Source organism: Alligator mississippiensis, chromosome 11 (assembly GCF_030867095.1).
Source record: "Alligator mississippiensis isolate rAllMis1 chromosome 11, rAllMis1, whole genome shotgun sequence".
NCBI classification, from domain to species: domain Eukaryota; kingdom Metazoa; phylum Chordata; order Crocodylia; family Alligatoridae; genus Alligator; species Alligator mississippiensis.
The window spans coordinates 63,668,825-63,693,616 of record NC_081834.1 but is presented as its reverse complement, the minus strand read 5'-3'; the positions used below and the strand labels follow the sequence as shown (position 1 = coordinate 63,693,616).

At 51.4% G+C, this 24,792-nt stretch overlaps 1 protein-coding gene across 1 annotated transcript; it reads right to left on the bottom strand.

Moving 5' to 3' along the window:
* Positions 1-8,555: 8,555 nt before the first annotated feature.
* Positions 8,556-19,077, bottom strand: LOC102560891 (class I histocompatibility antigen, F10 alpha chain). Its single transcript, XM_019482804.2, has 7 exons — positions 18,788-19,077; positions 12,789-13,049; positions 11,012-11,287; positions 10,600-10,875; positions 10,172-10,288; positions 9,385-9,417; positions 8,556-9,276 (listed from the first exon to the last, which is right to left on the bottom strand). The coding sequence occupies exons 1-7, from the start codon at positions 18,846-18,848 to the stop codon at positions 9,266-9,268; spliced, it is 1,035 nt and encodes a 344-aa protein (XP_019338349.2). The 5' UTR covers positions 18,849-19,077; the 3' UTR covers positions 8,556-9,265.
* Between the last annotated feature and the right edge of the window lie 5,715 nt (positions 19,078-24,792).

The window sequence follows — 24,792 nt, the reverse complement described above, 5'->3', positions numbered from 1 at the left end:
GTTGCTGAAAGGGACTGTAAGTGCTGAGAGGACCAGCGGGAGGGGCTGATTCTGGGGAGTACCTTCCCCTATAGATTTCATAGACATTGGGGCTGGAAGGGACCTCGGAAGATCATCGAGTCCAGCCCCCTGCCCCAGGGGCAGGAAGTCAGCTGGGGTCATAGGATCCCAGCAAGATAAACATCCAAATTTCTCTTGAAGGTGTTCAAAGTAGGTGCTTGAACCACCTCCGATGGCAGGCTATTCCAGACCTTGGGGGCTCGGACAGTAAAGAAATTCTTCCTTATGTCCAGCCTGAAACAGTCTTGCTGTAGTTTATAGCCGTCCGACGTCGTCATCCCTTGGGGCGCTCTGGTGAACAAACGTTCCCCCAGATCCTGGTGGTCACCCCTGATAAACTTATAGGTGGCCATCAGTTCACCCCTGAGCCTGCACTTTTCCAGGCTAAAGAGCTCTTTTCCATAGCTCTCTGATCATGTGCGTGGCTCTTCTCTGCACTCTCTCAAAGCTTCTCCACATCCTTTTTGAATTGTCGGGCCCAAAACTGGACGCAGTACTCCAGCTGTGGCCTCACCGAGGCCAAGTACAACGGGAGAATGACATCCCGGGATTTGCTTGAGAAGCGACGGATGCAAGCCAGTGTTTTGCTCGCTTTACTAGCCGCATCACATTGAAGGCTCATGTTCATCTTGTGGTCAATCATGACTCCCAAGTCTTTTTTATCCGTAGTGCTAGCCAGCCGAGCCTATAAGTCTGCTGCAAGTTTTTCTTCCCAAGGTGGAGAACCTTGCATTTTTCAGTGTTAAATACCATCAGGTTCTTGTCCGCCCATTTCCTGAGCCTGTCTAGGTCACCCTGGATCGCCTCCCTGTCTTCAGGTGTGGATGCTTTGCCCCAAAGTTTGGTGTCATCGGCGAACTTGACCAGTCCGCTTATGACTCCAATGTCCACATCATTGATGGAGATGTTGAACAATATGGGTCCAAGGACAGCCTTGGGGGACCCCAGTGGTCACAGGACACCATGACAATTGACTTCCGTCAACCACCACCCTTTGGGTCCGACCACGGAGCCAATTCCCCAGCCAGCAGATCGTGGTGGACCCGAGGCTGCAGTTGGCCAGTTTTGACAAGAGGTGATCATGGAAAACCAGATCGAAGGATTTTTTGAAGTCAAGATATGTGACATCAATCTCTTCTCCCTTGTCCAGGTGATAGGTCACCTGGTCATAAAAGGAAATGAGATTGGTTAAGAAAGACCTACCCACAACAAACCTGTGCTGGCTGTCCCTCAGGACGTTGGCATTGGCCAGTCTATTAAGGATGGCCTCTTCAATAAACTTTTCTAAGACCTTCCTGGGGATAGAGGTCAAGCTGATGGGCCTGTAGTTTGCCGGATCCACTTTCCTCCCTTTCTTGAAAATAGGCAACAGATTGGCCTTCTTTCGGTCTTCGGGCACTACACCAGAGCACCAGGAGCTCTCGAAGATCCATGCCAGGGGCTGGGCTATGATGCTCACTAGCTCCTTGAGTACCCTGGGGTGAAGATTGTCAGGGATGGCTGACTTGAAGGTATCCAGCCTCTCAAGGTGTTCCTTCACGAAGTCAGCATTGATGGAGGGCAGGGGATCTCCCTCACCCGGTCCTCCTGTCCCATAGTGGGCATGGGCGTCCCATGGGATTGATGAAAGACTGATGCAAAGTACTCATTTAATAGGTTGGCTTTTTCTTGGCCATCAGTTGTCAGTTGTCCCATCTGGTTCAGTAGGGGTCCAACGTTGCCCCTGCTTTTCCTCCGGCTCCCCACATATCTGAAAAAGGACTTTTTATTGTCCTTGATGCTCAAAGCTAGCTGGAGTTCAGTTGCAGCCTTGGCTTTCCTGGTTTGCTCCCTACAGGACCGGACCAGTACAGAATAATCCTCCTTGGAGGTGACTCCCATCCTCCATCCTTTGTAGGCCTTTCTTTTTAGCCTCAGGAGGTCTGCTAGGTCCCTGGAGAGCCAGGGGGGCTGCTGTGCCCTCTTGCTGCCTTTCCTCCGAGATGGAATAGACTTAGTTTGTGCATTGAGGATCGCTCCCTTGAGGAGCAAGCACTCTTCTTGAACTCCCCTCCCCTGGGGTTGTGGTCCCTTAGGGCCTCACCGACAAACCTCCTGAGCTTGTCAAAGTCAGCTTTCCTGAAGCTGAGGACTTCTGTATTACTGACTGACTTGCCAGCTTTACAGAGGATGGTGAAGGTGATCAGCTCGTGGTCGCTGTCATCCAGCTTCCCATCGATCACTAGGTCACTGATTAGGTCATCCCCAGTTGCCAGTACTAGGTCAAGCGGCGCTTTACCTCTCAGTGGCCCGTAGACTTCTTGAGTCAGGTAGAGGTCATCCACGCATGATAGGAAGCTTTGCAACCGCTCAGATTTTGCTGAGTGATCCTCCCACGAGATGTCTGGGTAATTGAAGTCACCCATGACAACCATGGTCCTGGAGCATGCTGCCTCAGCCAGTTCCCAGGCAAACTCCTGGTCAATATCTTGACTTTGGGTGGGAGGTTTGTAGTAGACTGTCACCATTGTGTCCCCTGTGCTGTGTTCCCCACGGATTTTAACCCAGAAGGTCTCCAGTCGTCCACCCCGGTCGCCTACATCAGCTTGCAGGGACACGTAGCTTTCCTTAACATAGAGAGCTACACCCCCGCCCCTTTTATCTACTCAATCTCTCCTGTACAGGGTATAGCCGTCTATAGGGATGTGGCCAGCTTGGAGAGGGTTCAGAGGAGGGCCACCCGCTTGGTGAGAGGGCAGCAGGGCAGGCCCTACGAGGAGAGACTGAAGGACCTGAACCTGTTCAGCCTCAGCAAGAGGAGGCTGAGGGGGGACCTGGTGGCTGTCTACAAACTCATTAGGGGAGATCAACAGCAAATAGGCAGAGCCCTTTTCTCCCCAGCACCACCTGGGGTGACGAGGAACAATGGTAATACGCTGATGGAGAATAGGTTTAGGTTAGAGATCAGAAGGCAATATTTTACAGTTAGGGTGGCCAAAATCTGGACCCAACTTCCCAGGGAAGTGGTCCTCGCCCCTACCTTGGGCAAATTCAAGAGGAGGTTGGATGATCACTTGTCTGGGGTCTTGTGAACACAGCATTCATCCCTGCCTGTGGCAGGGGGTCAGGCTAGGTGATCTATTCAGGTCCCTCCTGACCCTAGCTACTATGAAACTATACCCATGGTCCAGTCATGGGTGGAGTCCCACCAGGTCTCCGTTATCCCTATGACATCGTAATTATTTGCATTAAGCAGGAAGACAAGTTCCTCCTGCTTATTCCCCAAGCTCCTGGCATTTGTGTACAGGCAGGCAAGTGTCCCCTTGGGGGCTCTTGCCTTGCCCACAGATTGTACCAGGGCTGGGGCAGGGGTGGGCTCTCTTAAGTGTATGTGGGAGCAGTGAGGAGATGTGCCACTGGTACAGGACAGGATGTGCTGATCCTTAGGGCAGACTGTCTGTTTATCATCTACCGTCATGCTATCTGCCAACCTTGCCCTCGCCCTGTCCATGCCCAGCATCCAGATGCCTGGACAGAACACCTGTACAGCCAGATACTGAAACCAAGGTTGAGTAACAGTGGACTCATTTTTTGGCAGCATCACTAACTCCTTCGCCTCAAGCAGCCAGAGGCATCCCAAGGCTTCTTTTACACCAGGATGAAGGTATGGCAAGACCTGCTAAAAGCCATCTGCAGATTCATAGTATTGGATTAGTCATAGTCAGGGAGGGGGATTAGGGGAGCAGAGGGGCCTAAAGCCTTTGGAAGCCAAGGGGACATTCACCCCAAAGACAATTGGTGATGGTCAACAACCACCTGCAGGCAGTGCTGATCGAGACTATTATGGTCTGCTGTATTGGGGTCTGGTTGGGAATGTCAGGTGCCGGCCAAGTGGGTTTGCATGTCTCCCATTCAGCATAAGTGCTGTGGGAGCAGGGTAAGGGCATATCGTGAGCTTCAGAGGGGGATAATGAAGACCACCCTGGAAATTTCTCTTGGGCTTTTAGGGACCTTCAGGGTTTCAGTCTCAGTTGTCAGGTCATTCAGTCACTGACAGTTTAGCATGCAGGTTGTGTGCAGTGGGGCAGCTGTGGCTTTGCTTTTTCTGTCCACACAACTGGCAGCCATCCCAACATGGACCTGTTTGGCACCAGCTACCCCAGAGAAAGGGGCTGACCTGCCTGGCTGCTTCTCCACCTGTATTGCCCCTGCCACCCCAGCTCTAGGCACTTGCTGACTGGACATCCCCAAAACAACAAAAACACCCAGACATGGTGTAACCTCAGAGACACCCCCCAGCCCCGGTCCTCCCATTATTACACCCTGGACTGCACCCGTCACTGCTTGGGCTGTGTGACAGGACTCGAGTGGACAGGCTCTCCATCTCAGCATGACCATCCTGCATCTTGTTTTACATAGAAAGCTCCCTTGCCCCAGGTTGCCTTCTGTGCCTTGCTGGAAAGAAGTGATTTGGGAGGAGTCCTGCCTCTGCCCAAAGCCGAGGAGGTTTGGCGGGGAAGAATGTGATGACAAGGTCTCATTGCCCAGCAGGGCTTCTGGTGTCTGCTGGCTCCCCGCTTATCTTCTCTTGAATGTAGCTTCTCCAGCTCAGTCCTGGGCTCTGGTCTGGTCTGGGTCCCAGTCACTCTGGGCCTGTGGTCCTGGGCCCTCCTGATTCTTTTTCTCTGTCCATAAACCACTCTTGGGCTTCTGTCCCTCCAGTCTAGAAGGGCTGACCGGCATAGACAGTTGTCCAATGCATTAGGTCTACATGTCCCTGGAGGTGGGGAAGGGCAAAGTCCTCCTGGGAGACAGGAGAAACTAAAAGTCCAGGAGTGGGAGTTTCTGCTGGGGAAAAAGAGCTGCTGCTGGCAGAGAACGTGAGTGCACTTGAAGGAATAAGGACATGATTAAAGGCAGGCCCACTGTACACAAACACATGGAGCTTTCTGTTAAGGGTTATTCATGTTAACCCAGTAGGGATCTGTTTTCTTTGGTGTGTAACATTTGTTGGAGAGGGAGCAGGTGCTAGGGGAGGGCAGGAGGATGTAGTGTCTGGCATTTGATGGTCTTTCTCTTGCTCTTTATTCTCCCCTCTCCTCATGCGGGAGGCAAGCTGCAGGCTGAGAGGGGCTGAGTGCAAGGCAGGGCAAGGCAGTCCGAAGGCAAGACAGAGCCTGGAACCGAGAGCAAGGAGGAGGCAGGCTGAAGCCTGGGAGGGGGCAAAGCCCAGACAAGGCCAGGGGCCCAGACTGACGGGAGGCAGACGGAAACCCAGGAGGAGTTACAGGCTCCAGCCCAGAGCCGGGGGCCCAGAGCAAGAGAGCAGAGAGGAGTGACATGGAGCCCTACTCAGGCTAGACCAGGAGTGGGCAATTATTTTGGCTGGAGGGCCACTCAGTGAGTTTTGGTGAGCTGGTGGGTCCCTGACAGGTGACCCACCCCCGGTCACCATCTTGGGAATGGAAGTCCCAAGCCCTAACCCCTGACTTTTGCCACCAGATGTGCCTCCCCTTGCACCCCAGAAGTACTCCTTTGGGGTGGGGGTGGCAGGGTTGCCATCTAGGAAAAAAAACCCTAAATCATCTACTAAAAGTCAAACACTAGGGCTGTGCGAAGCTTTGGGTGGTGATTCGATTTAGACGAGATTAGGCCCAATTTGGTGGCCGAATCTCTGAATCCAAATCTAATCATGGGACCAATTACAGGTCCAAATCAATTCAAAGCTCTCCAAATCTTTGGAAAAATCCCCCCAGACCCCCCATGGCTGCCCCAGCTAGGTACTTTAAAAAAAAAAAGCCCTGGTGTTCACCAGGTGCTGTCGGGTTGTGGGAGGGAGGAGATCCCTGCTGCCCCCAGTGCCTCACACTGCATGGGGGGGCTCTGCCACGAGCCCCCCGACTCCTGTCTGCTCAAACCAACAGAGAGCAGATTTAGGCTAGACATCAAGAAAAACTTCTTCACGGTAAGGGTGGCCAAAACTTGGAATGGGCTGCCAAGGGAGGTGGTGCTCTCCCCTACCCTGGGGGTCTTCAAGAAAAGATTGGATAGGCATCTGGCTGGGGTCATCTGACCCCAGAGCTCTTTCCTGCCTAGGCAGGGGGGCAGACTCAATGATCTGTTTAGGTCCCTTCCCACCCTAGCATCTATGAATCCATAAACCCTAATTTTCTAGGATGCTATGAAATGTGCAGATGACACCAAGCTGGGTGGAGTTGCAGACGTAGTGGAGAGCAGAATGACTTGGATGAACCAGAGACATGGTTTGCAATCAATCAGGTGAGATTCAACATGGACCAGTGCAACCTCCTGAACTTGGGAGGGAATAACTGCATGCAGAATTGCAGCCTGGGGAACAACTGGATGGGCTGCAGCAGACCAGGAGCTCAATACGAGCCAGCAGACTCTTGTTGTGAACAAAGTCAGCAGTCTCCTGGGTCGTATGCTCAGGAGAGTCATTTGCAAAACAAGGGCAGTGATTGTCCTGCTCTATTCAGCACTGGGGAGACCTCCCCTGAAGCCAAGTGTCCAGTGTTGGGCCCCGCACTTCAAGATGTGAAGAGTCAGGCACAGAGCTACATGATCAGGGAGGCAAGATTGATGCTAGGTAATAAACTGGGGTAACTGAGTCTGGAGAAGAGAAGACTGAGGGGGGAGGTGATGATCACTGCCTTCAAATCCCTGAAAGGCAATGACAGAGTGGAGGGAGACGGCTTTTGTGTCTGTGGCTGCAGGGGACAGGACAAGGAGCAGTGGGCTCCAGCTGCAGCAGGGGAGACGGAGGAGGAATTTTGTGATTCTGAAGGTGGTCGAGCGCTGGGACAGGCTGTCTGGGGGAGTCTCCATCCTCGGAAGTTTTCAAGGGCAAGTTGCACAGACATGTGGCTGGGATGGTTTAGTCAGGGACAGTCCTGCCCTGAGCAGGGAGCTCATACCAGAAACCCAGCACTGTTCAGTCTTTTGAGAGACAAGACCCCAACCTGTCTGCAATCAGGGCTCCTTTGGAAGCCGAGACAGATCTCCAGGACAGTTACATGTTTGTTACTGATTCCCTTTGTCATGATACAGTCTCATTTCCCACTGATCTTCCATTCCCTCTTGGTAGGGAAGGCATTCCTACCACCCATGTCAGACACAGCAACCAAACTTTTATTAACATACCAAAGCATAAACATAAGCACTTGTCCGTCGGCCTACCCAGCTCCCCACACCAGGACAAGGTGCAGTCTCACTTTTATTAGCCAGGGGAGGGGAGGGGAGAAAGCAAGAGGAGGAAGCTGGTCTGCAGTCTGGCAGCAGGTTGCCTTGATTTTGCAGAAGTCTTTCCGAGATCCCATTTGTACCCAATATGTGTATGTGGTTCATTTAAATAAATATTAATATTTATTTTTCACTGAGACGTTGGGAATAGGACTGAATGAGTTGTCCTGTGCACTTGGAAGGGACCATTGCGCTGGGGCCTGTACCCTTGAGAAAAGCATGGCTCTGGAGGCTCATGGCCTTCTTTTCTCTTTCCCTCCCCATCTGGGAACTCTCCTTGCCCCGTCCTGTTGCTTCTGCTCTGCTGGCCAGGCCACGTGTCATGCAGAGCGGGTAACCAGAAGAGAGCAGCAATGGCTGCTCCTGGCTGCTGTGAGACCCATACAAAAAGCAGCTATTTCTTCTTTGCAATGTCTGATATTAAAGGCCCTATAAACAGATTCTTATTCCACTTTCCCAGGCTACAGTTTGTGATGTAACTGTGAGCCTACTGGTTCTGGCTTGCCTACCAGCATAAACACACATCATTCATAGCTCAGGCTTTGCTCATCTGCACTGTCCAGTGTGGTCTGGCAGCTACTGGCCACGTCTGAAGCCTGCAGGGTTGGACTAGATGTGACCTCAGGAGGTCCCTACCTTCCTAGCATCCTATCATCCTATGGTCCTATCACCACCCCTCTGCTGGCTTTAAAGAAAAAAAGTGGAGGCATGCTGCTTTTTGGGAAAAGGGGAGCTTGTGTATGAATAAATGAACTAACTAGCTGAAGAGAGCCACAGGCAAATGACTGCCTGGAGACAGTCCTGGCCACCTGTGCCAAGAGATGAACAAACAGCAGGAGAACAATTTTCTGCGATACAAGAGCCTGAGATGTGGAGACAAAGTCCACCCCATGCAGCAGGTGTGGCAGGCCAATGGGAGGCACTCCTGTATTGAGCCGCCCACCTCACTGTGCCCGCCCACCTTCCCGGCTCCTAGTGCCTCCCTGGGGTGCCTCCCGTCTGGCCGACCCCTTCCCTGGAGCACACCCTCTAGCCTGGGGTTCCCGCTGCCACCATCCAAGGCTCTGGACTCAATTCTGGCTCTGCGCACCTTGGAGAACGCAGGCCTGATCATCCAATGGGTACTAGACCCAATACCAGCACTTGGGACACTTCCCCAAGTCAGGGGCTTATTAGGAAGCCTCCCTTAGTCCACAGACCTAAGGGGCCTCCTCGGCATAATTTAGACCCACCCCTCAATAAGTCTCCCACACCGGTCACAAGGAGAAGTTTATTGATTACAGGGGGTAGGGCGGGAACAGGGTAAAAGGTAGAGCAGTATCGTGGAAATATCAGAGGAATATCAGAGGGATCCCATAGAGCAAACCAGTACGGCTGAGGTAGCCTTTTGATCATGCATCTGAGTTACTGTAAGCTAAATATCTAGCCTGATCTCGAGTAGCTTACTCACTCGCATCATCCAGAGATGGTTAGAGTTTCCTTCTGGAGGCAGGTCACTCTTTGAGCATGCGGTGATGAGGAGAGAGCCAGGTTCAGATGGTAAAGCTCCTCTCCCAGTTTCAGATTCACCTGGGTGACCACATGGCTAATGGCTGCCTTCTTCCTGGGCCGGGCCTTTAAATAACCTTTCTGACCTCAGCAGCCCGGTCCAATCGAAGCTGCCAGTGATGGTCACAAGCCAATCAATCTAAAAAGCATCACTAGCTACTTGGGCCGGTGAGCAGGGCTTTTCCTTCCCCATCCCCAGGTGACCAGAGCATCTGCCTCTGAGGCCCCAGGCTTTTGTCATATAGACAGGGAGGAAGATCCCCTTCCCTGAGGAATTCAACACCAGCCTCTCACGCTGGCAGGGACAGGTTTCTGGAGAGGGACACAGATGGTGGCATTTCTGGGGTCCTGCTGTCTTGAGCCGGGGGGTCCCTGGTTGTCAGTTGTTGGCCCTGGAGAAGGCCAACTTGGAACAATCTCAGCTCTCAGCTGTCAAGTAAGGAAACACTATTTAGAGGCAGCAATGGCTTACAGCATCCCAGCAAGACAAGGGAACCAACCCCCTACCCCTGGGATGGGGGCTAGGATGTTACTCACTGCTCGCTGGACTGTAGTCAGGTTTGGCGATGCCTGGAAGCCAAGCAGAGAGAAAGGTTCATCACTGAAGAGGAACTGGGGACGGGGCTAATCCTCCCCAATGTGCCCAAGAGCAGACAACGCCCCAGGTTCACCCACAGGCCGTGTCCCAACAACAGAAACACTGGTGCCCCAGCCAGTGGCACAGACCAAGGGTGCAGGGCATGGGGCAATCAGCTCAGGCTGTATGCAGACTCAGGCAGCCTCGCTGCAAGGAACTCCCACTCCTGAGTGCCACAGCTCAGTCTGTCTGCAGCAGCAGGAGGGTACAGGCTGGCCTCTGTCCCAGTCTCGTTTGCCAGCAGGTATCACCAGAGCCACCAGGGCAAGGAATTTAGGATGCCTGCAGTTAGGGTCAGCTGTGAGGGCCCTCTTCACCCACATGAACTGCCTGTCCCCATCACGTGATTGGTAACAGGGGTGAATGGTGCTCAGGAGACAAGCTGTGGGCCGACAGATTCCTAGAAGGGCTCCACACCAAGGTGCTTCCTGGTCCCCAAGACAAGCCCTTGTAGGAACGCCACTGCTATGACTTGTCTTCTCCTGTTCTTGGCATGTGCAATGGGCCAATGTGCACACACTGAGGGAGCTGTGGGGTTGGTGATGGAGGGTTCCCTGGGCTCTCACTGCTGTCAGGTTGTGTGTGATGATGGCTTAGTGCATCCCCCTCCCCATAACACAAGCTGTGCCCTGTCTGTCACTCTGTCTTCTGCTATCTCTTCCCTTAATGCTCCAAACGTCCTCTTACCTGCTGACTTTTTCCTCCAGACGACGGCACAGCCCAGGACAGCAATAACCAGAATCATGCCCCCAACTATGAGGGAAGCCAGGACCCCAGGGGACAGGATGCCTGTCTCATTAGGGACTGCGGGGTAGAGAAGAGAAGTTACTGGGGGCAGCACGTGCTATGGATACACCTTCAGATGACAGGATGCTGAACCTCTGCTTTCAGCCTCCACCACCCAGACTGTGCCCTCACCCTGAATGCGAACATGTTGGCTTGTGGAACTCCCTGCCATGGGGCATTGCCCAGGCTGAGAACCTTGCCTCTGGGGTGCAGAAGTGCCTGGGCGAGAGCACTGAACGCTGCACATGGACAGGGATGCCTGAGATCTCACACTGAAGCTGGTCCCTCCCCCACTCCATCATTCAGCAGGGACTGGGACAACCCCTCACCCCAGGTGAGCGAGGGCTCCGGCAGGCTGCTGTGCTCCACTTGGCAGGCGTAGCGGCGCATGGTGGACAAGGGGGCCAGCTCCAGGGTTGTCCACAGGTAGAATGTGCCATTGGCAGTGGGCAGGATCCCACTGGTGAAGGTCTCTGGGAGGATCTCCCCTCCTTCCTGCACCCACGAGACATGGATAGGACGTGGGTAAAAGCCCCTCACATGGCAGGAAAGGGTGGAGGAGCCATCGGGAGCATCTCTGTGGGACACCGACACCACGGGGGAAACTGTGGGGTGGCAAGAGAACAGGGACAGTTAGAAACAAGGCTGGGTCCTAGGACAGCCTTGAGCAACAATATACATGTGCAAGGCCTGTTGTGCACTAAAAGCCCTGTGCCTGTGTCACCAGGACCATTTGCTCACCCCTCTGGGCCAGGTTGGCCTTTCCCTCCTGCAGCAAGCTCTTCAGGGTTTGCAGACACTTCTCCTTCAGGTACCACTGCACAAACTGGGTCCAGGTCTTGCCACTGTCCCACCACAGCTTCTGGTGATGTGCCACTGGCACAGCCGCCACCCATGTTTGCTGCTGGATGTCGAAGCTGATGAAATCCTCTCCATTGTAGGCATACTGGAATTTCTGGCCCCCCAAAACACCACCGTTGAGCGAGCAGCCCACATGGATCTGCTCGACCTGGAGCCCTGCACAGAAGCATCTCATCAGCACATGGCAATCTCCCATCTCATACACTATTCTCCAGCAGGACAGAGCATCCAGCCAGCAGCCTTAGGTCTTGGCTATACCCACCTCCACGGGATCCACTGCCTCCCCATTCCTCCCCAGTTACTTTTTAGCTGTGCTACAGCCTGGCCAGCTACCCACTAGCCAGTCTGCGCACTTGGGTTCTCTTCCCTAGGCACAATACCTGAGGCCTCTCCCACGGGTTACACATATTACATAAGTATGCGATTAATTGAGCAATAAATTAAGACCATCAACACATGCAAAGTTATTATCACACAATTAACTAGTTCATTGCACAAATTTAGATTGGCCACATGTTCAAAGTTATTATTACACCACAGAAATGTCTATCCATTTATAAAAAGATCCAAACAGCTACCACATTAGTGCTTGAAAATGCCTAATAACTTTAAAGCTGGTTCCTATCCAGCTTTCATCTGAATGTGTAGCAGGGCCCTGACATTCGTCTCTGCCAAATTTCATTTTTTGTCTAGTGCCCAATTCTCTGGTTTATCCTGGTGAATTCTAGTCCTATCCTCCCAAAGCTGCTGCTGTCTCTCCCAGTTGGTCATCTTCAAATTGGATCAGGAAGTGCTTTATTTCTACATTTAAGTTACTGATAAAACATGCTGAACAGCACCTGATCTAGCCCAGACCTGTGTGGAACCTCCACTCAATCCTCCTGCTGGGTCTGAGGCCAGCATGTGACCTCAGGCATTGATCCACATGTAGGAACTTATGTGGCTATCTCACAGCAATGCTACCTGCCCTGGTTTCTCTACTTAGAAGAATGCCATGTCAAAAGCTTCAGTAAAGTCCATGTACATTATACCTACTGCATGTCCCTTGCTCATCAAGTTGGCTACCCTGTCAAAAGGAGAAGTCAAGGCAGCTTGGCACAATTTGTTCATAGCATACCCATCCTGGCTGCTACAAAACTCACCTCCCTCCTCCAGGTGATTACAGAGTCCCGATTCACACCAGGAACTCCCCAAGTAACAGAGTCAGGCTGCCATTTTCGAATCCCCCAGGGCCCACTTGCTAAAGACAGTCACAGTGTAAGCCTTTTTCCAGCCCCTGGGAACTCCCCTCCCCAGCCAGGGCTTGAAACTATTTCTGCCAATGCCTCCAGAATTTCTGTTTCCATCCCCCAACATCTCAGGAGGAATTTCTCAGGCCCTACATGTAAAGAGCACAAGCCCAAGGACCTGGTTGTCTGAACACAGGACTTGGCTCAGAAGCCCAGGCCCACTTCTAGCCAATGCCTTCTCTTCATTTCCTTCCAGGGCTGAGCTTCCAGCCTGCTCAGTCTGTCCTGGTTCTCTGCACCTGCACCTAGGCAGACACAGCTAGAAGTATGCAAGCTTCCAGGAAGACCCGAGACATTGGGGGCACTTCATGGCAGCTGTGAACACTTCCAGCATACAGGTTTGTGAAGAACAAGCCTGGGGCACTCACCGCCCGTCTGATTATACAGCTTCATCCACCTCTTTATGTGGGCTTTGGCACCTCTATCATACCCCTGAAACTCCCGGGTCTTTTCCTGCGCATAGTCATCGCCCAAAGCCCGCTTCACCCACTTCTGGGTGGGTCTGAACTCCTGGGTGTTGCTGTGGTAGTTGGCAAACACAAAGTCATCCACCTTGGCAATCATGAAGTACTTATGGGTCTCCTCATCATCAACAGTTGCAGTGATCAGAACGTCCAGGTGATGATAACCTGAAATGCAGATAAGACATTAAGGGTTAACATGATGTACACTGCACGGTGCTACCCAATTGCCTAAGTGCTGCAGTAACACACCAAGACTTCAGGGGCCCAGTGCTACACATGCATGAAATGAAGAGTCCCTAGCTCAGCTCACAACCAGAAAAGAAGTCTTGGGACAAGGGACAGACTGACAGGGTTGTACACAGAAAAGATATTACCCAGCCTGATGGGCAGTGACCTCACAGGAAAGCGACAGACAACATGGTCTGGCTTTTTCAGCCAGAGCAGGCAGGCTGCAGTAGAAGCCCAGCTACAGGCAGTTTAGCTACTCAGGGAGTGACCCTGGCCAGCTAAGACCCCAGAAGTAGCTCGGTTCTATATCTGCTGGTGAGGACACGCAGCCCCCATGAACAGAGCTGGTGGCCTCTGTCACGTGCTGTCCTGGAACACCTGCTTCTGGCGTGCTGCGGTAAACTGGCTCTGCTGTGGGTAGTCCTGAACTGGCTCCGGTGTGGTGCAGGGATTATTTTGTTTTTAATCCTCATCTCATACTCCAAAGTGCATACTACCCAATTTAGCTTGGTGTTACCTGCAAGCTTACTGTGTCTGTGCACGTGTCCATCCTTCTAGACATCAATGAAGACACTGAACAGAACCAAACTGAAAACAGATTTCTGGGACCCCCCCAATACCTCCTCTCAGTGAGAGTCTGAGCGCCTGATGGCAGCCCACCAGTTATTGGACCCCTAATGGTAGTCTCACCTAATTGGGATTTCCTTATATTCGTTATAGAAATGACCCAGGATATAGCATGAAAAGCCTGGCTGACCTACTGATACATCACATCTGTTATTCCCTGCTTGTTGACAGGGCTCTCTGCTTGGTCACAGAAGGACATGGGATGGGTTGAGCATGACTTGCTCTTGACAAACCCATGCTGGCTGGTTCAGGACACCACTTTATCTTTGAGATGCTCTGAAGTGGATTCTTTGATGATGCACAACAGGATCTTTCACCTTGACCAGGAGGCTGGATGAGAACATGACCGGAGACCCAGGCCCCTTCATCCTTGGTGTCTGGAGCCCTGGAGCCAATTTGGATCTGCTCAGGATTACTCCCGTATCATGAGTAGCCTCATGGATGGACAGAATGGGGGAGAAGGGGGAGAGCTGGATGAGCTTTGGGGACCTTTCTGCTACATCTTGGCTTCAAGCTCCAAGACAACAGCTCTGTCTGACAGATGCCTCCATGGGCCTAAGGAGATATTATTCATTTTAAGATTGAAACAAAAAAAAAAAGTTTATTGGGAGGTGCACTACCTAGCTATATCATGCATTCTCTATTCAATAATCCAGCAACTACGCAAAAACTAATCAATTTCTGCTGCTTCTTTAGTTCTGTAGCTATTGGAAGTAAAGGCACATCGGTTTTAGCTTTGTAAAACAAAAATCTTGCCTACTTGAGCATCTTGGCAGTCAGGGGTGCCAGGTGCATGTGCACCCTCTGAGCGTGGCAGTGCACCCCCTACAAAACGGCGCCACCAACAGTGTTGGCAGTGTCTGGGGACGGTCAGCGATCCCTGCTGGCCACTGCTGGTGGCGCCTGCAGGTGATTGCTGACCCCTGGTTGGCGCGCACCGCCGACAGTGCTGGCGGCATCTGCGGGAGCTCCCTGCTCACCACTGCTGCGCTCCCACTGCCACCATGCCCCACCAGCCGCCAGGGGCTTGGGTCGTTCGTGTTGGCAGTGCCTGCAATGCTTCCAGAGTCCTACCATACACCTATAGATTGCTGTAATCTATAAATCTATAGATTACAGGTGGATAGAAAACAAGGGTTACACATGATCAAGCAGTAACTTTGTAGCCAATGGTCTCTTTTTGCAGCTGGATAGCCTTTATGGCGTAATTACTAGGGCTGTGTGAAACAGCAGTGTTGTTTGGACCAGTGTCTAGATGTTTTGACAGAAAAGCATTTTGTTTCGATTTGAAACAGCTGTTCCATTTTGTTCCCTTGAAACAGTTTTGCTTTCAAGAATTTGGGGTGAAGTTTCCCCCAAACCCCCTGCACCTATCTCCTTGAAACTTGGCAGGCTTTATGGCCTCAGCAGGGGCTACCATGCCTGCAGGTTTAATCCAAATCAGGTCAGAAATTACAAAATTAGAGGCTGTTTTGTCCTTCCCCATTATAGCCTATGGGAGAAACATCGAAACAGCGTTGAAATGGCAAAATGTTTTGACTTGCCTCTTTTTGTTTTGAGGGTGTTTTGACCATATCTGTTCTGTTTCAATTTTGCTGTTTCAACCTCAAAACAGGTCGAAACAGTGCCAAAACAAAACTGGTGCTGAAATTTCGCACAGCCCTAATAATTACTTCCCCAGCCAGCACTTTGGTTGCAATTTGGTTACTTATTCCCAGTTCCTTATTTTCCGTTCCTTATTCCTAGTTCCTAAATCCTTATTCCCAGTTCCTTTTTCAAACCTAATCTAGACCCAGTAAAAACTTGCTATTATTGAAGTGGTGCTCACTTCTACCCTGGGGGTCTTCAAAAGGAGGCTAGATAATCACTTTGCCGGGGTCATTTGACCCCAGCACTCTTTCCTGCCCATGGCAGGGGGTCGGACTTGATGATCTGCTCAGGTCCCTTCCAACCCAACCAACCATGAAACTATGAATTACACATCCTAAAGAGAGAATTTCATTAGCTCTGCATATGTACTAATTAATATGTAAAATAGTATCCCACATCAAGTACAGAGCCCTAAATGAAGGTCAGGTTAGGATAGGATTATGGGGTAAAATACTTCTTGGGCCACCCCAAATTTCCAGTCAATGCCACTGGGGGACAGTCCCAAAGACCCCTCACCACAGTCCTGTCTGTCCCAAAGCACGGTTTGGTTGTGCCAGGCTGGCAGCTAACAGCTCCCATGCCCACTATACTAAGTATAAAGGCTTGAATAAGAAACTGGCATTCGGGCCAGGATTATGGCTAGGAATTCTGCTTGGGCCAGCCCTCTCCATGCCTCTGTGCCACTGAGGGACTCTCCTGGCCATCTCTGACCAGAGACTTGCCAGTCCAAAAGGGCGGTTTGGCCATGCCAGGCTGCCAACAGACAGCACCCCAGCCACTGTGCTAAATACATGGAACCAAATAAGGAACTGGATTTGGGGCTAAGATTATACCTAGAAATCCTTCTTGAGCCACCCCAGGCCATGTTTCTGTGCCACCGGGGGACTCTCCTGGACACCTCTGACCAGAGACTTGCTCGATTTAGACTGCAGTTTGGTCATGTCAGGCTGCCAATTGACAGCACCACAGTCACTGTGCTAAGAACATGGAACCGCATAAGGAACTAGATTATGGGCTGGAATTATACTCAGAAATCCTTCTTGGACCACCCTATGCCATGCTTCTGTGCCACCAGGGGACTGTCCTGGACATCTATGACCAGAGACATGCCCAGCCCAAAAAACAGTTTAGCCACACTAGGTTGCCAGCTGACACTACCCCTGAGACACTGTGCTAAGTATCTGGACCTAAGGAACTAGATTTTGGGCTGGGATTATACCCAGAAATCCTTCTCGGGCCACTCCCAAGCCATGCCTGTGTGGCACAGAGGGACTCTGCTGGACATCTCTGAACAAAGACTTGCTCAGCCCAAATTACAGTTTGGCCGGGCCAGGCTGCCAACAGACAGCACCCCAGCCACTGTGCTAAGTAATGGAACTGAATAAGGAACTGGATTTTAGGCTTGGATTATACCCAGAAATCCTCCTTGGGCCACCCAGAACTCACCTCTGTGCCACTGGGGGACTCTTCTGGATATCTCTGGCCAGAGACTTGCCTAGCCCAAAAGGCAATTTGGCTGTGCCAGGGTGCCAACTGACAGCACCCCAGTCACTATGCTAGATACATGGACCTGAATAAGGAACAGGCTTTTGGACTAGGATTACAGCAAGAAATCCTTCTTGGGAAACCCCATGGCATACCTCTGTGCCCCCGGAAGACTCTTGTGGACATCTCTGACCAAAGACTTACCCGGCCCAAGACACGGTTTGGCTGTGCCCAGCTGCCATCTGACAGCCCCCCAGCCACTGTGCTAAGTATAACGGCTCAAATAAGGAACTGTTTTTTGGGCCGGGATTAGAGACGGAAATCCTTGTTGGGCCACCTCACTCTATGACTCTGCGGCACGGGGAGATTCTCCCAGGCATCCCCCACAACAGTATTGTCCGGCCCAAAGTGTGGTTTAGCCCTGCCACGCTGTCAACTCGGAGCACACTGCCCCCAGCAACTGTACTAAGGACAACAGCTTGAATAAGGAACTCTTTTTGGGCTAGGATTAGAAATGGAAATCCTTCTTGGCCACCCCACGCCATGCCTCTATGACACTGGGGGATGCCCCCAGACATCCCTGACCAGAGTCTTGCCCAGCCCAGAGCATGGTTTCTTCATGCCATGCTGCTAACTGCAGCCCCCATATCCATTAATATAATAAAAGGCTTAGTCTGGCTGTCTGTATGTCCATCTGTAATGCTTCTAGCCAGCTGCTCATGTGCCCCCGAGAGGGTGGGTGGCGATTGCCTGGGCTCCACAGGCCCAAGTTTGCACCACTGCCGGGGGATTTTGGCGGTGGGGAATGTGCCCCAGCCGCCTGAGCAGCCAGGCTGCCCCCTGCCTCCCTGCCCGAGGGCCAATGGGGTCACGATGGCTGCCCGTCCTGGATGCCCCCAGACAACCAGCAGGGACAGGGAGATGGGGGGCAGGGAGGGAGGGAGGAAGGGGAAGGGAAGCAGGCACATGCGGGCCAGGCGGACCTGAAGCGGCTGTGGGGGGAAGAAGGGGAGTAGGGTCAGACCTGGAGTGGGGATGGGGTCAGACCCGAAGCAGTGTGGGGGATGGGAGTGGCTTGTGGTCGGACCTGGAGCGGTGTGGGTAGAGCAGGGGGGGAAAGAAGGGGATGCAGGACCAGTCACGGGGCTCCATACCTGCGCCCTCCTCCCCACCCCACTGTCACTCTTGATGGAAAGTTTACTAGTACAAGTATATTGACTTGAATAAGGATTAGGTTTTGGCCTGAGATTATCATTGCAAATCCTTGGTGGGCCTCTCCAGCCATGCCTCGGTGGCACTGGGGGACTCTCCCAGACACCCCTGGCCAGTCTTGCCCAGCCCAGTGTGGACTCTGCCCAGGGATCCTCTCCCTGGAGACAAGCGCTCACGAGTGAAAGGACAGCGGCCCCAGTGCTGGGGACCCTCCCACCCTGGTCGGGCACGCAGCCAGCATGGCCAGGGCCCCGAGAAGATGGACCACAGCGCCCTGGGACTTGGGGGGGGGGGGGGTTGTGGGAAGGGAGAGGCGAGGGGAGAAACGCAGCCAGGAGCTCAGCAGGAGGCTCTGGAGGGGCGGTGCAGGGCAAAAGGGACACAGGGCAGAGCCGGGGGAGGGGAGAGGAGAGGAGGGGAGGGCGGGCTGTTTGCTCCCGCAGCCAGGGGTGCGAGGGCTGTGGCCGCCCTGGCAGACGAGCCCGGCGCGGGGCTGGGAGCGAGCCGGGGCCGGAGGAGCAGGCGGCCCCGCAACCCCGCACCGGGGCGGCGCCGAGGGAGCCAGCCCGGGCGAGGGTCGGCTTTCAGCGGCGAGCAGAGGCTGCGGGCGCTACCGTAATGAAACCCGGCCCGAAACCCGCCTCCGCCGCCGGGGCCGCGACCCTGGAGAGCGGGGCGGACACCCGGGACCCCGCACTCACCGTCGGGCCCGGCCGCGGACACGGCCGCCGCGAGCAGCAGCAGGAGGAGGGTCGGGGCCATGGCGGCCGCAGGTGTCCGCTCGCACGAGCAAGCGCGCACGTGTGTCCGCACGGCGCGGGCGAGGCTGCGCTCCTCTGCATAGCGGCCTCGCCGCCCGCCGCGATTGGTCGCCGCGATGCTCCAGATCGCTCCGTCACCGGCCGCCGGGCAGATCCTGCCCGCGCACTTTGCTGCTGCGAAAGCTGCCGCCCCAGCCCCGCGCGTCGCCCGACACCCGACACCGGCTTCCCGCACCGCGGGGCCGGGGCCCGGGCCCAGCTCCGCCCCGCCAGCTGCTCGGCACTGCCCTGCGCCCCGCGCACGGCCCGGCAGGGACCGGCGCTGCCAGCTCCACCCTCCCCTCCTCGCAGCCCCGCCGCCCCCAGGCCCTGGTCTCCTCAGCACCGGGGCTGGCGAACAGGACTCTTTTATTTATTTGTTTTGCAAAAAATATTTATTTCTAAAAAGGGAAAAAGAGAGCACTTTACCCCCAACACCCTGCCAAGCCCCCCGGCACTCTACTTGACAGATCAAAGCACACGTTGACAGTTAAACCATGAAAAACCCGTTGCACAGTTCACACCGTGTATCCACGCACCTGTGCCTCCATCTCCACACCTGCACCCCCACCCACAGCCCTCCTCAGTGGTCCTGCCCCTGAAACAGTCTATGCCAGACCCTCTCCAACAGGTGAGTCTGCCATCTTTTTCTGTCCTCCTCTTCTGTCTTTGTGGTGGGAGAAAACTCCCTAGAGTTCGTTATCTAGCTGCAATAGTGACCAGACAACACGGGTAAAGAATTGACAGTTGTTTATTTGCTCGAGCAAAGACCATAAAGCCAGCAAAAGGCAAAATGGACTCCCTCAAGGGCGGGGCGATCTTTTATACTTTTATAATAAGGCAAGACTACAGGGTTAACAAAAAGCAATACTTGGGCGGTGCTTTACAAATCTTTGTAACAGCATATTTCTATTAAGCTGAACTAGCACTTTTTAAAAGCTAAAAGTTAAGTAACAGTAACATTATGATATGTTAGCAAAACCTTGCACAGTAGTAGATACTTCTCAAGGACACGATCACTGTACTTAGAACAATGGCTTCTTTGTCTTATCTTGCTTCTTGCTGTAGCTGATTTTGCAGCATACAGACACAGATCCACTTGCTGCATTTTACTCAGAAAATGCTTAACACAGTTAAAATGATTACTTGACACAAGCAAAGGCTTAGCTATCATCCTGCCTTGTGGTCAGCGGCATTGCTAGGCCACAGGTCACGCCTTGTATTCATCTGTAAAGCTAATACTTCTTAATAATCCAAATTATTGTTAACCTAACAGTATGCTATCAGAAAACTATTCTATTTCAGGGTAATAACAAACCTGCGCACTACAATTCCTCCCTTTGTTCCAATTTTCCAGAGGAAATTTTGGAACACACTTTTAGGTATTCAACTTCTTGTGGGGTTAGGTTTTGATGATTGATGCTGGATATTTGTACAAACTGACCATACATTTTTACTTGCCTTTGCATAAACTGTTGTCCTAGAGAGCATAAACACTGAAAACAGCACAACAGGCAGATTACAGTTATAACAATTCCAATTAAGCTTAATACAAAAGGTCTAAGCCATCCTGTAAGGGAAGGCAACCAATTAGTGAGCCAACTAAGAGATGTATCTTTGGGGATTTTAGCTATATCTTTGGCTTTTTGGGTATGGACAGCTGCATCATTGAGGTGGGTTTGTACTATTGTAAAAGAGCTGTTAACCTACACACAACATTCTGGTCCAATAACCGCACAAGCTGTCTCTCGAGCAGCGAGGAGAAAATCAAGGGCTATACGGTTTTGAATTACCATTTGTTGGAGTTCTTCTTGGGTGCCAGCCAAGGCAGCAACGGCCTTCGAGAGTTCCTTGTGACCTTCACTGAATTCATGAGTCATGATTTCTATCACAGCTTGGAGGCGTAGTGTAAATCTTCCAAGACAAGCAGTGCCTATTCCCGGGAGTATACCTGCTAAAGAACACCCGACTAATACTCCTTTGGTAAGCGGAGTTTTTTGATATTTTTTTACTATATCACGGCTTTCTTGCAAATCCCTCTTGTTTCGCCACCTGCCCCGTGGAAGGTGCGTGGCGAAGGATGTAGAGGGTTTTAGCATTGCCGGATAGCAGATACCTTTTCCTTTGGCAGGGATTTTATGGTAGGCATGGGAGCCACAGACCCAGTATTGTCCTTTTAAAGCAGCGGGGTTTGAATACTTAGGAGGTATTCGGCCCCCATTTCCTAATCCTAGCACCCCGCGTTCACCCTTTGATTTAAAGGAAGGATTTGCAGTTCCATTGAAGAAGCATTGTCCCTGGGAGGTATCAGTGTACAAACAATACCACAAGGTATTATTTAAAGAGGAGATGGGGGTGCAGATAGGATTAGTGCCCTTGGTTAAATTTTTGCTGCTGTAGAAATCATTGTAAGAGCTGCAATAGGTAGGAGTTGCTGTGTTATTATTACACCAGTCTCCTCCACTTGAACTAGTAAAATAGTGGTGACACATGCTTGTGCCTAAATTAATGCAGTCTGATACTGAGCAGTTTACATAGAAACACCAATCTCTGACAACAGGCTTTACTAAAAGGAACTCCTGCTGACTTTGGTCTCAAGCTTGGTTATCAGAGGGGTTTAAAAGTGACTCGATGCGGCCCAAGGGGATGGGAGTCATGGGAATTCCTCCTTGGGTGTGGAGAGGAAAATGACTGCACACCCAACAATCACTTTGGTTTTCTGCTTTAGCAGCTCTCTCAACGTATTGGAGGTACATATTATTATCAGAGATGTGGGCAACAGTAGGTTTAAGAGTAGTCTTAGCCTGAGGAGACTCTGCAAATCGTCTGAAAACTGGGTGGCTGGGCTTTACACAATATTCTGTTCCATAAGTAAATACCCGAACTTCTGCTGAACTACAGCAATGTGAGGGAGGATACCAACGGGCAATGTTGACCTTCCTGTCTATATTAGAGAGTTCGACTGAATCGCTTATCCAGACAGGAAAACCTCGGGCACCAGGATTAGCACATCTGCAGCAACTGGCAGCTATAGCCGACCCCTGTGAGAGACTTATTTCTCTAGCAAAAAGAAAGATTAGAAATAACATAGTTATAAAAACCATATTATAACAAAAATCAGCACAAACAGTATGCACAACCCTGCAGCTCAAATAACTGATCTTCTGGGACATGTTACAGTCTCAAAGTGCTCGGTTTCGGCTGATCTAAAAGTGTCTAGAGGATGCAGTACTTGGAGTTTGGTGCTTTCTGGGCTGGGCAGGACCCCAAAAGGGTGACAGTTCATTAGTGGACTTTGGTTAGTTTGAGTTTTATATTATCTAATGGGCTGCAGGTCCAGGAGGTGTTTGTTTTTATTTTTTCGTCTGCTTCTGCCTCACCCTTGTCGTGGTCAGGTGGGCGTGCGGTGCTCCCGCGAAGTCTGCAGTCGTCTTCTTCTGGCTTCCCCTTTTCCAGGTCAGGGAAGCTCGCGTTGGAGCCGATCCTGAGCTCTGGTGAAACTTCTGTCTTCTTTGTACGAATATAATGAATCCAGTTGTTTTTTTTCTGCTACTTTTACGGCAGTGTGGGAGGTAAGGAGGACTTGATATGGTCCTTGCCACTTAGGTTCAAGGGGAGACCGTTTCCAAGTTTTTACATACACCCAGTCTCCAGGCTGGATGCGATGTGCTGGGACATCGGCAGGGAGGGGTTGGCTTAAAGCAGCATACCTATGGAGAGATTTTAACTGAGACTGTAGAGATAAAATATAAGGGGTGAGTCCTTCATCGCCTAAAAGAGAAGAAGTGTGAGCCGGTAGTAAGGGGAAATGTTTGGGAACAGGGTGTCCAAACAGCAGCTCGTAAGGGCTGAGCTTTAGTTTTCCCCTGGGGGTGGTTCTGATGGACATAAGGGCCGGTGGGAGAATCTTAGTCCATTTTAACCCGCTCTCAGCACATAGCTTTCCAATTTTTTGTTTCAGGGTCTGATTCATTCTCTCTATTTGTCCTGAGCTTTCTGGGTGCCAAGGGGTATGGAATTTCCATTCTATTCCTAGGCAGTTGGCCAGTGTTTTGTTTATGTCAGCAGTAAAATGCGATCCTTGATCGCTTTCAATGATACGTGGAGGACCAAACCTGGGTATAATTTCATTAAGGAGTATTTTTACTACTAGTTGTGCTGTAGCTCTTCTGGTGGGGAAAGCTTCTACCCACCCCTTGAGTTGATCTACAATTACTAAGAGGTTTTTGTACCCATTGTCTTTAGGCATATCAGCAAAATCTATTTGTAGTCTTTCAAAGGGAGTATAAGCCCAGGGGCGGGCCCCAGGGGGTCCTGATTCTTCTCCTTTGATATTAAACTTTTTGCATATACTGCAGTGTTCTAAAAGCCTTTTTGCTTCCTGGTAGACTCCGGGTGTGTACAACAGCCTGTTAGTGATAGTGGCAAGTTTTTCACAACTTAAATGCTCGCTTTGATGGAGTTGTTGCAGATAGGGTCTAAGGGCTGCTTTAGGTAGCACTATCCTTTCATCTGGCAATTGCCATATTCCATCTTTTTCACAGGTGGCTCCTGCCGCTTTCCATCTCTGTTGTTCTAAAGGTGGTGCACACTCGTACATTTTTGGCTCTAGCAATATTCCCAAATATGCCTTTGACTGAAGGATTTGAGTTTGGAAGCCTAGGGCGGATAGTGGCTGTAGGGCTGCTGTTTGAGCTGCAGCATTGGCCAGGGCATTGCCTTTTGAGACTTGATCTCCCTTTTTGTTATGGGCTGGGCAATGCATTACAGCTATGGCTTTTGGCGACATTATAGCTTGTAGGAGATCATAGACTTGTTTAGCATTTGATATTTTAGTTCCAGAGGCTGTCATAAATCCCCTCTGTTTCCACAATTGTCCAGTGGCATGACAGATTCCAAAGGAATACTTAGAATCAGTCCAAATATTTACAGAGTGGCCCGATGCTAATTGACATGCTCGTGTAAGGGCAGTAAGTTCAGCCGCCTGTGAGCTCAACTGCCCAGGCAGTGGTTCAGCTTCAAATACTTTAAATGGAGTTACTACTGCATTACCCGTTCTTCTAACTCCATTGACTAATTTTGAAGAGCCATCTACAAAAAAAATCAAGTCAGGGTTGTCTAAGGGTAAGTCACTAAGATCTGCCCTGGGTTTGTCTGAAAATGCTGCAACTTGAAGGCAATCGTGGGAGTCTGGTTCCCCGTCGCTGGGTAGAGGTAATAGAGTAGCCGGATTCAGGGTATTGCATCTCTCTATGACCAGGTTTGTGGCCATTAAAAGTGTGGTTTCATACTTGTTCATTCTCTGATGAGAAAAATGTTGAGTATTTTTCTGGGGGAGGAGGAGGGCTGCTGCGTGTGGAGCCTTTAGGATAAGGGAGTATCCGAGGACTAATTCCTGGGCTTTCTTGACTATTGTTGCAGCTGCTGCCACTGCGCGAAGGCAACCTACTCCCCGCTTCGCCACTGGATCTAATTGTGCAGAGAAGTAAGCTACCGGGCGTTGGGTGTTGCCTAAGGGTTGAGTAAGTACCCCAGAGGCTACTCCTAGTCGCTCATGGACAAAGAGCGTGAAAGGTTTTTGATAATGTGGTAACTCTAGGACAGGGGCAGAAGTTAAAGCAGATTTTATGTTACTGAAGCTGTGGGCTTCAGAAGCTTCATGATCCCAAAAGACTGGCTCTTCTGCCTCTTTTGTGGTAAGCTGTACAAGTGGTTTGGTTAACTCTCTGAAGGCTGGGATCCAGGAGCGACAGAACCCCACCATTCCCAGCAGACCCCGAACTTGACGCTTTGTTATAGGCTTGGGAATATTTAGGATAGCTTGGATTCTGTCATCACTAAGGCGTCATTGGCCAGGCTCCAAAATGTGTCCCAAGTATTTAACAGTGGATTTACAAAACTGAAGC

What these genes read in the sequence shown, in the direction of transcription:
- LOC102560891 (XM_019482804.2), bottom strand. Translation starts at nt 18,848, where the DNA reads ATGGCCCCGACCCTCCTCCTGCTGCTGCTCGCGGCGGCCGTGTCCGCG. An exon ending in GGCCAACCTGGCCCAGAGGG is followed by an intron (nt 10,876 to 11,011) that starts GTGAGCAAATGG and finishes GCCACCCCACAG; the next exon opens with TTTCCCCCGTGGTGTCGGTG. An exon ending in GGAGCCCTCGCTCACCTGGG is followed by an intron (nt 10,289 to 10,599) that starts GTGAGGGGTTGT and finishes TCTACCCCGCAG; the next exon opens with TCCCTAATGAGACAGGCATC.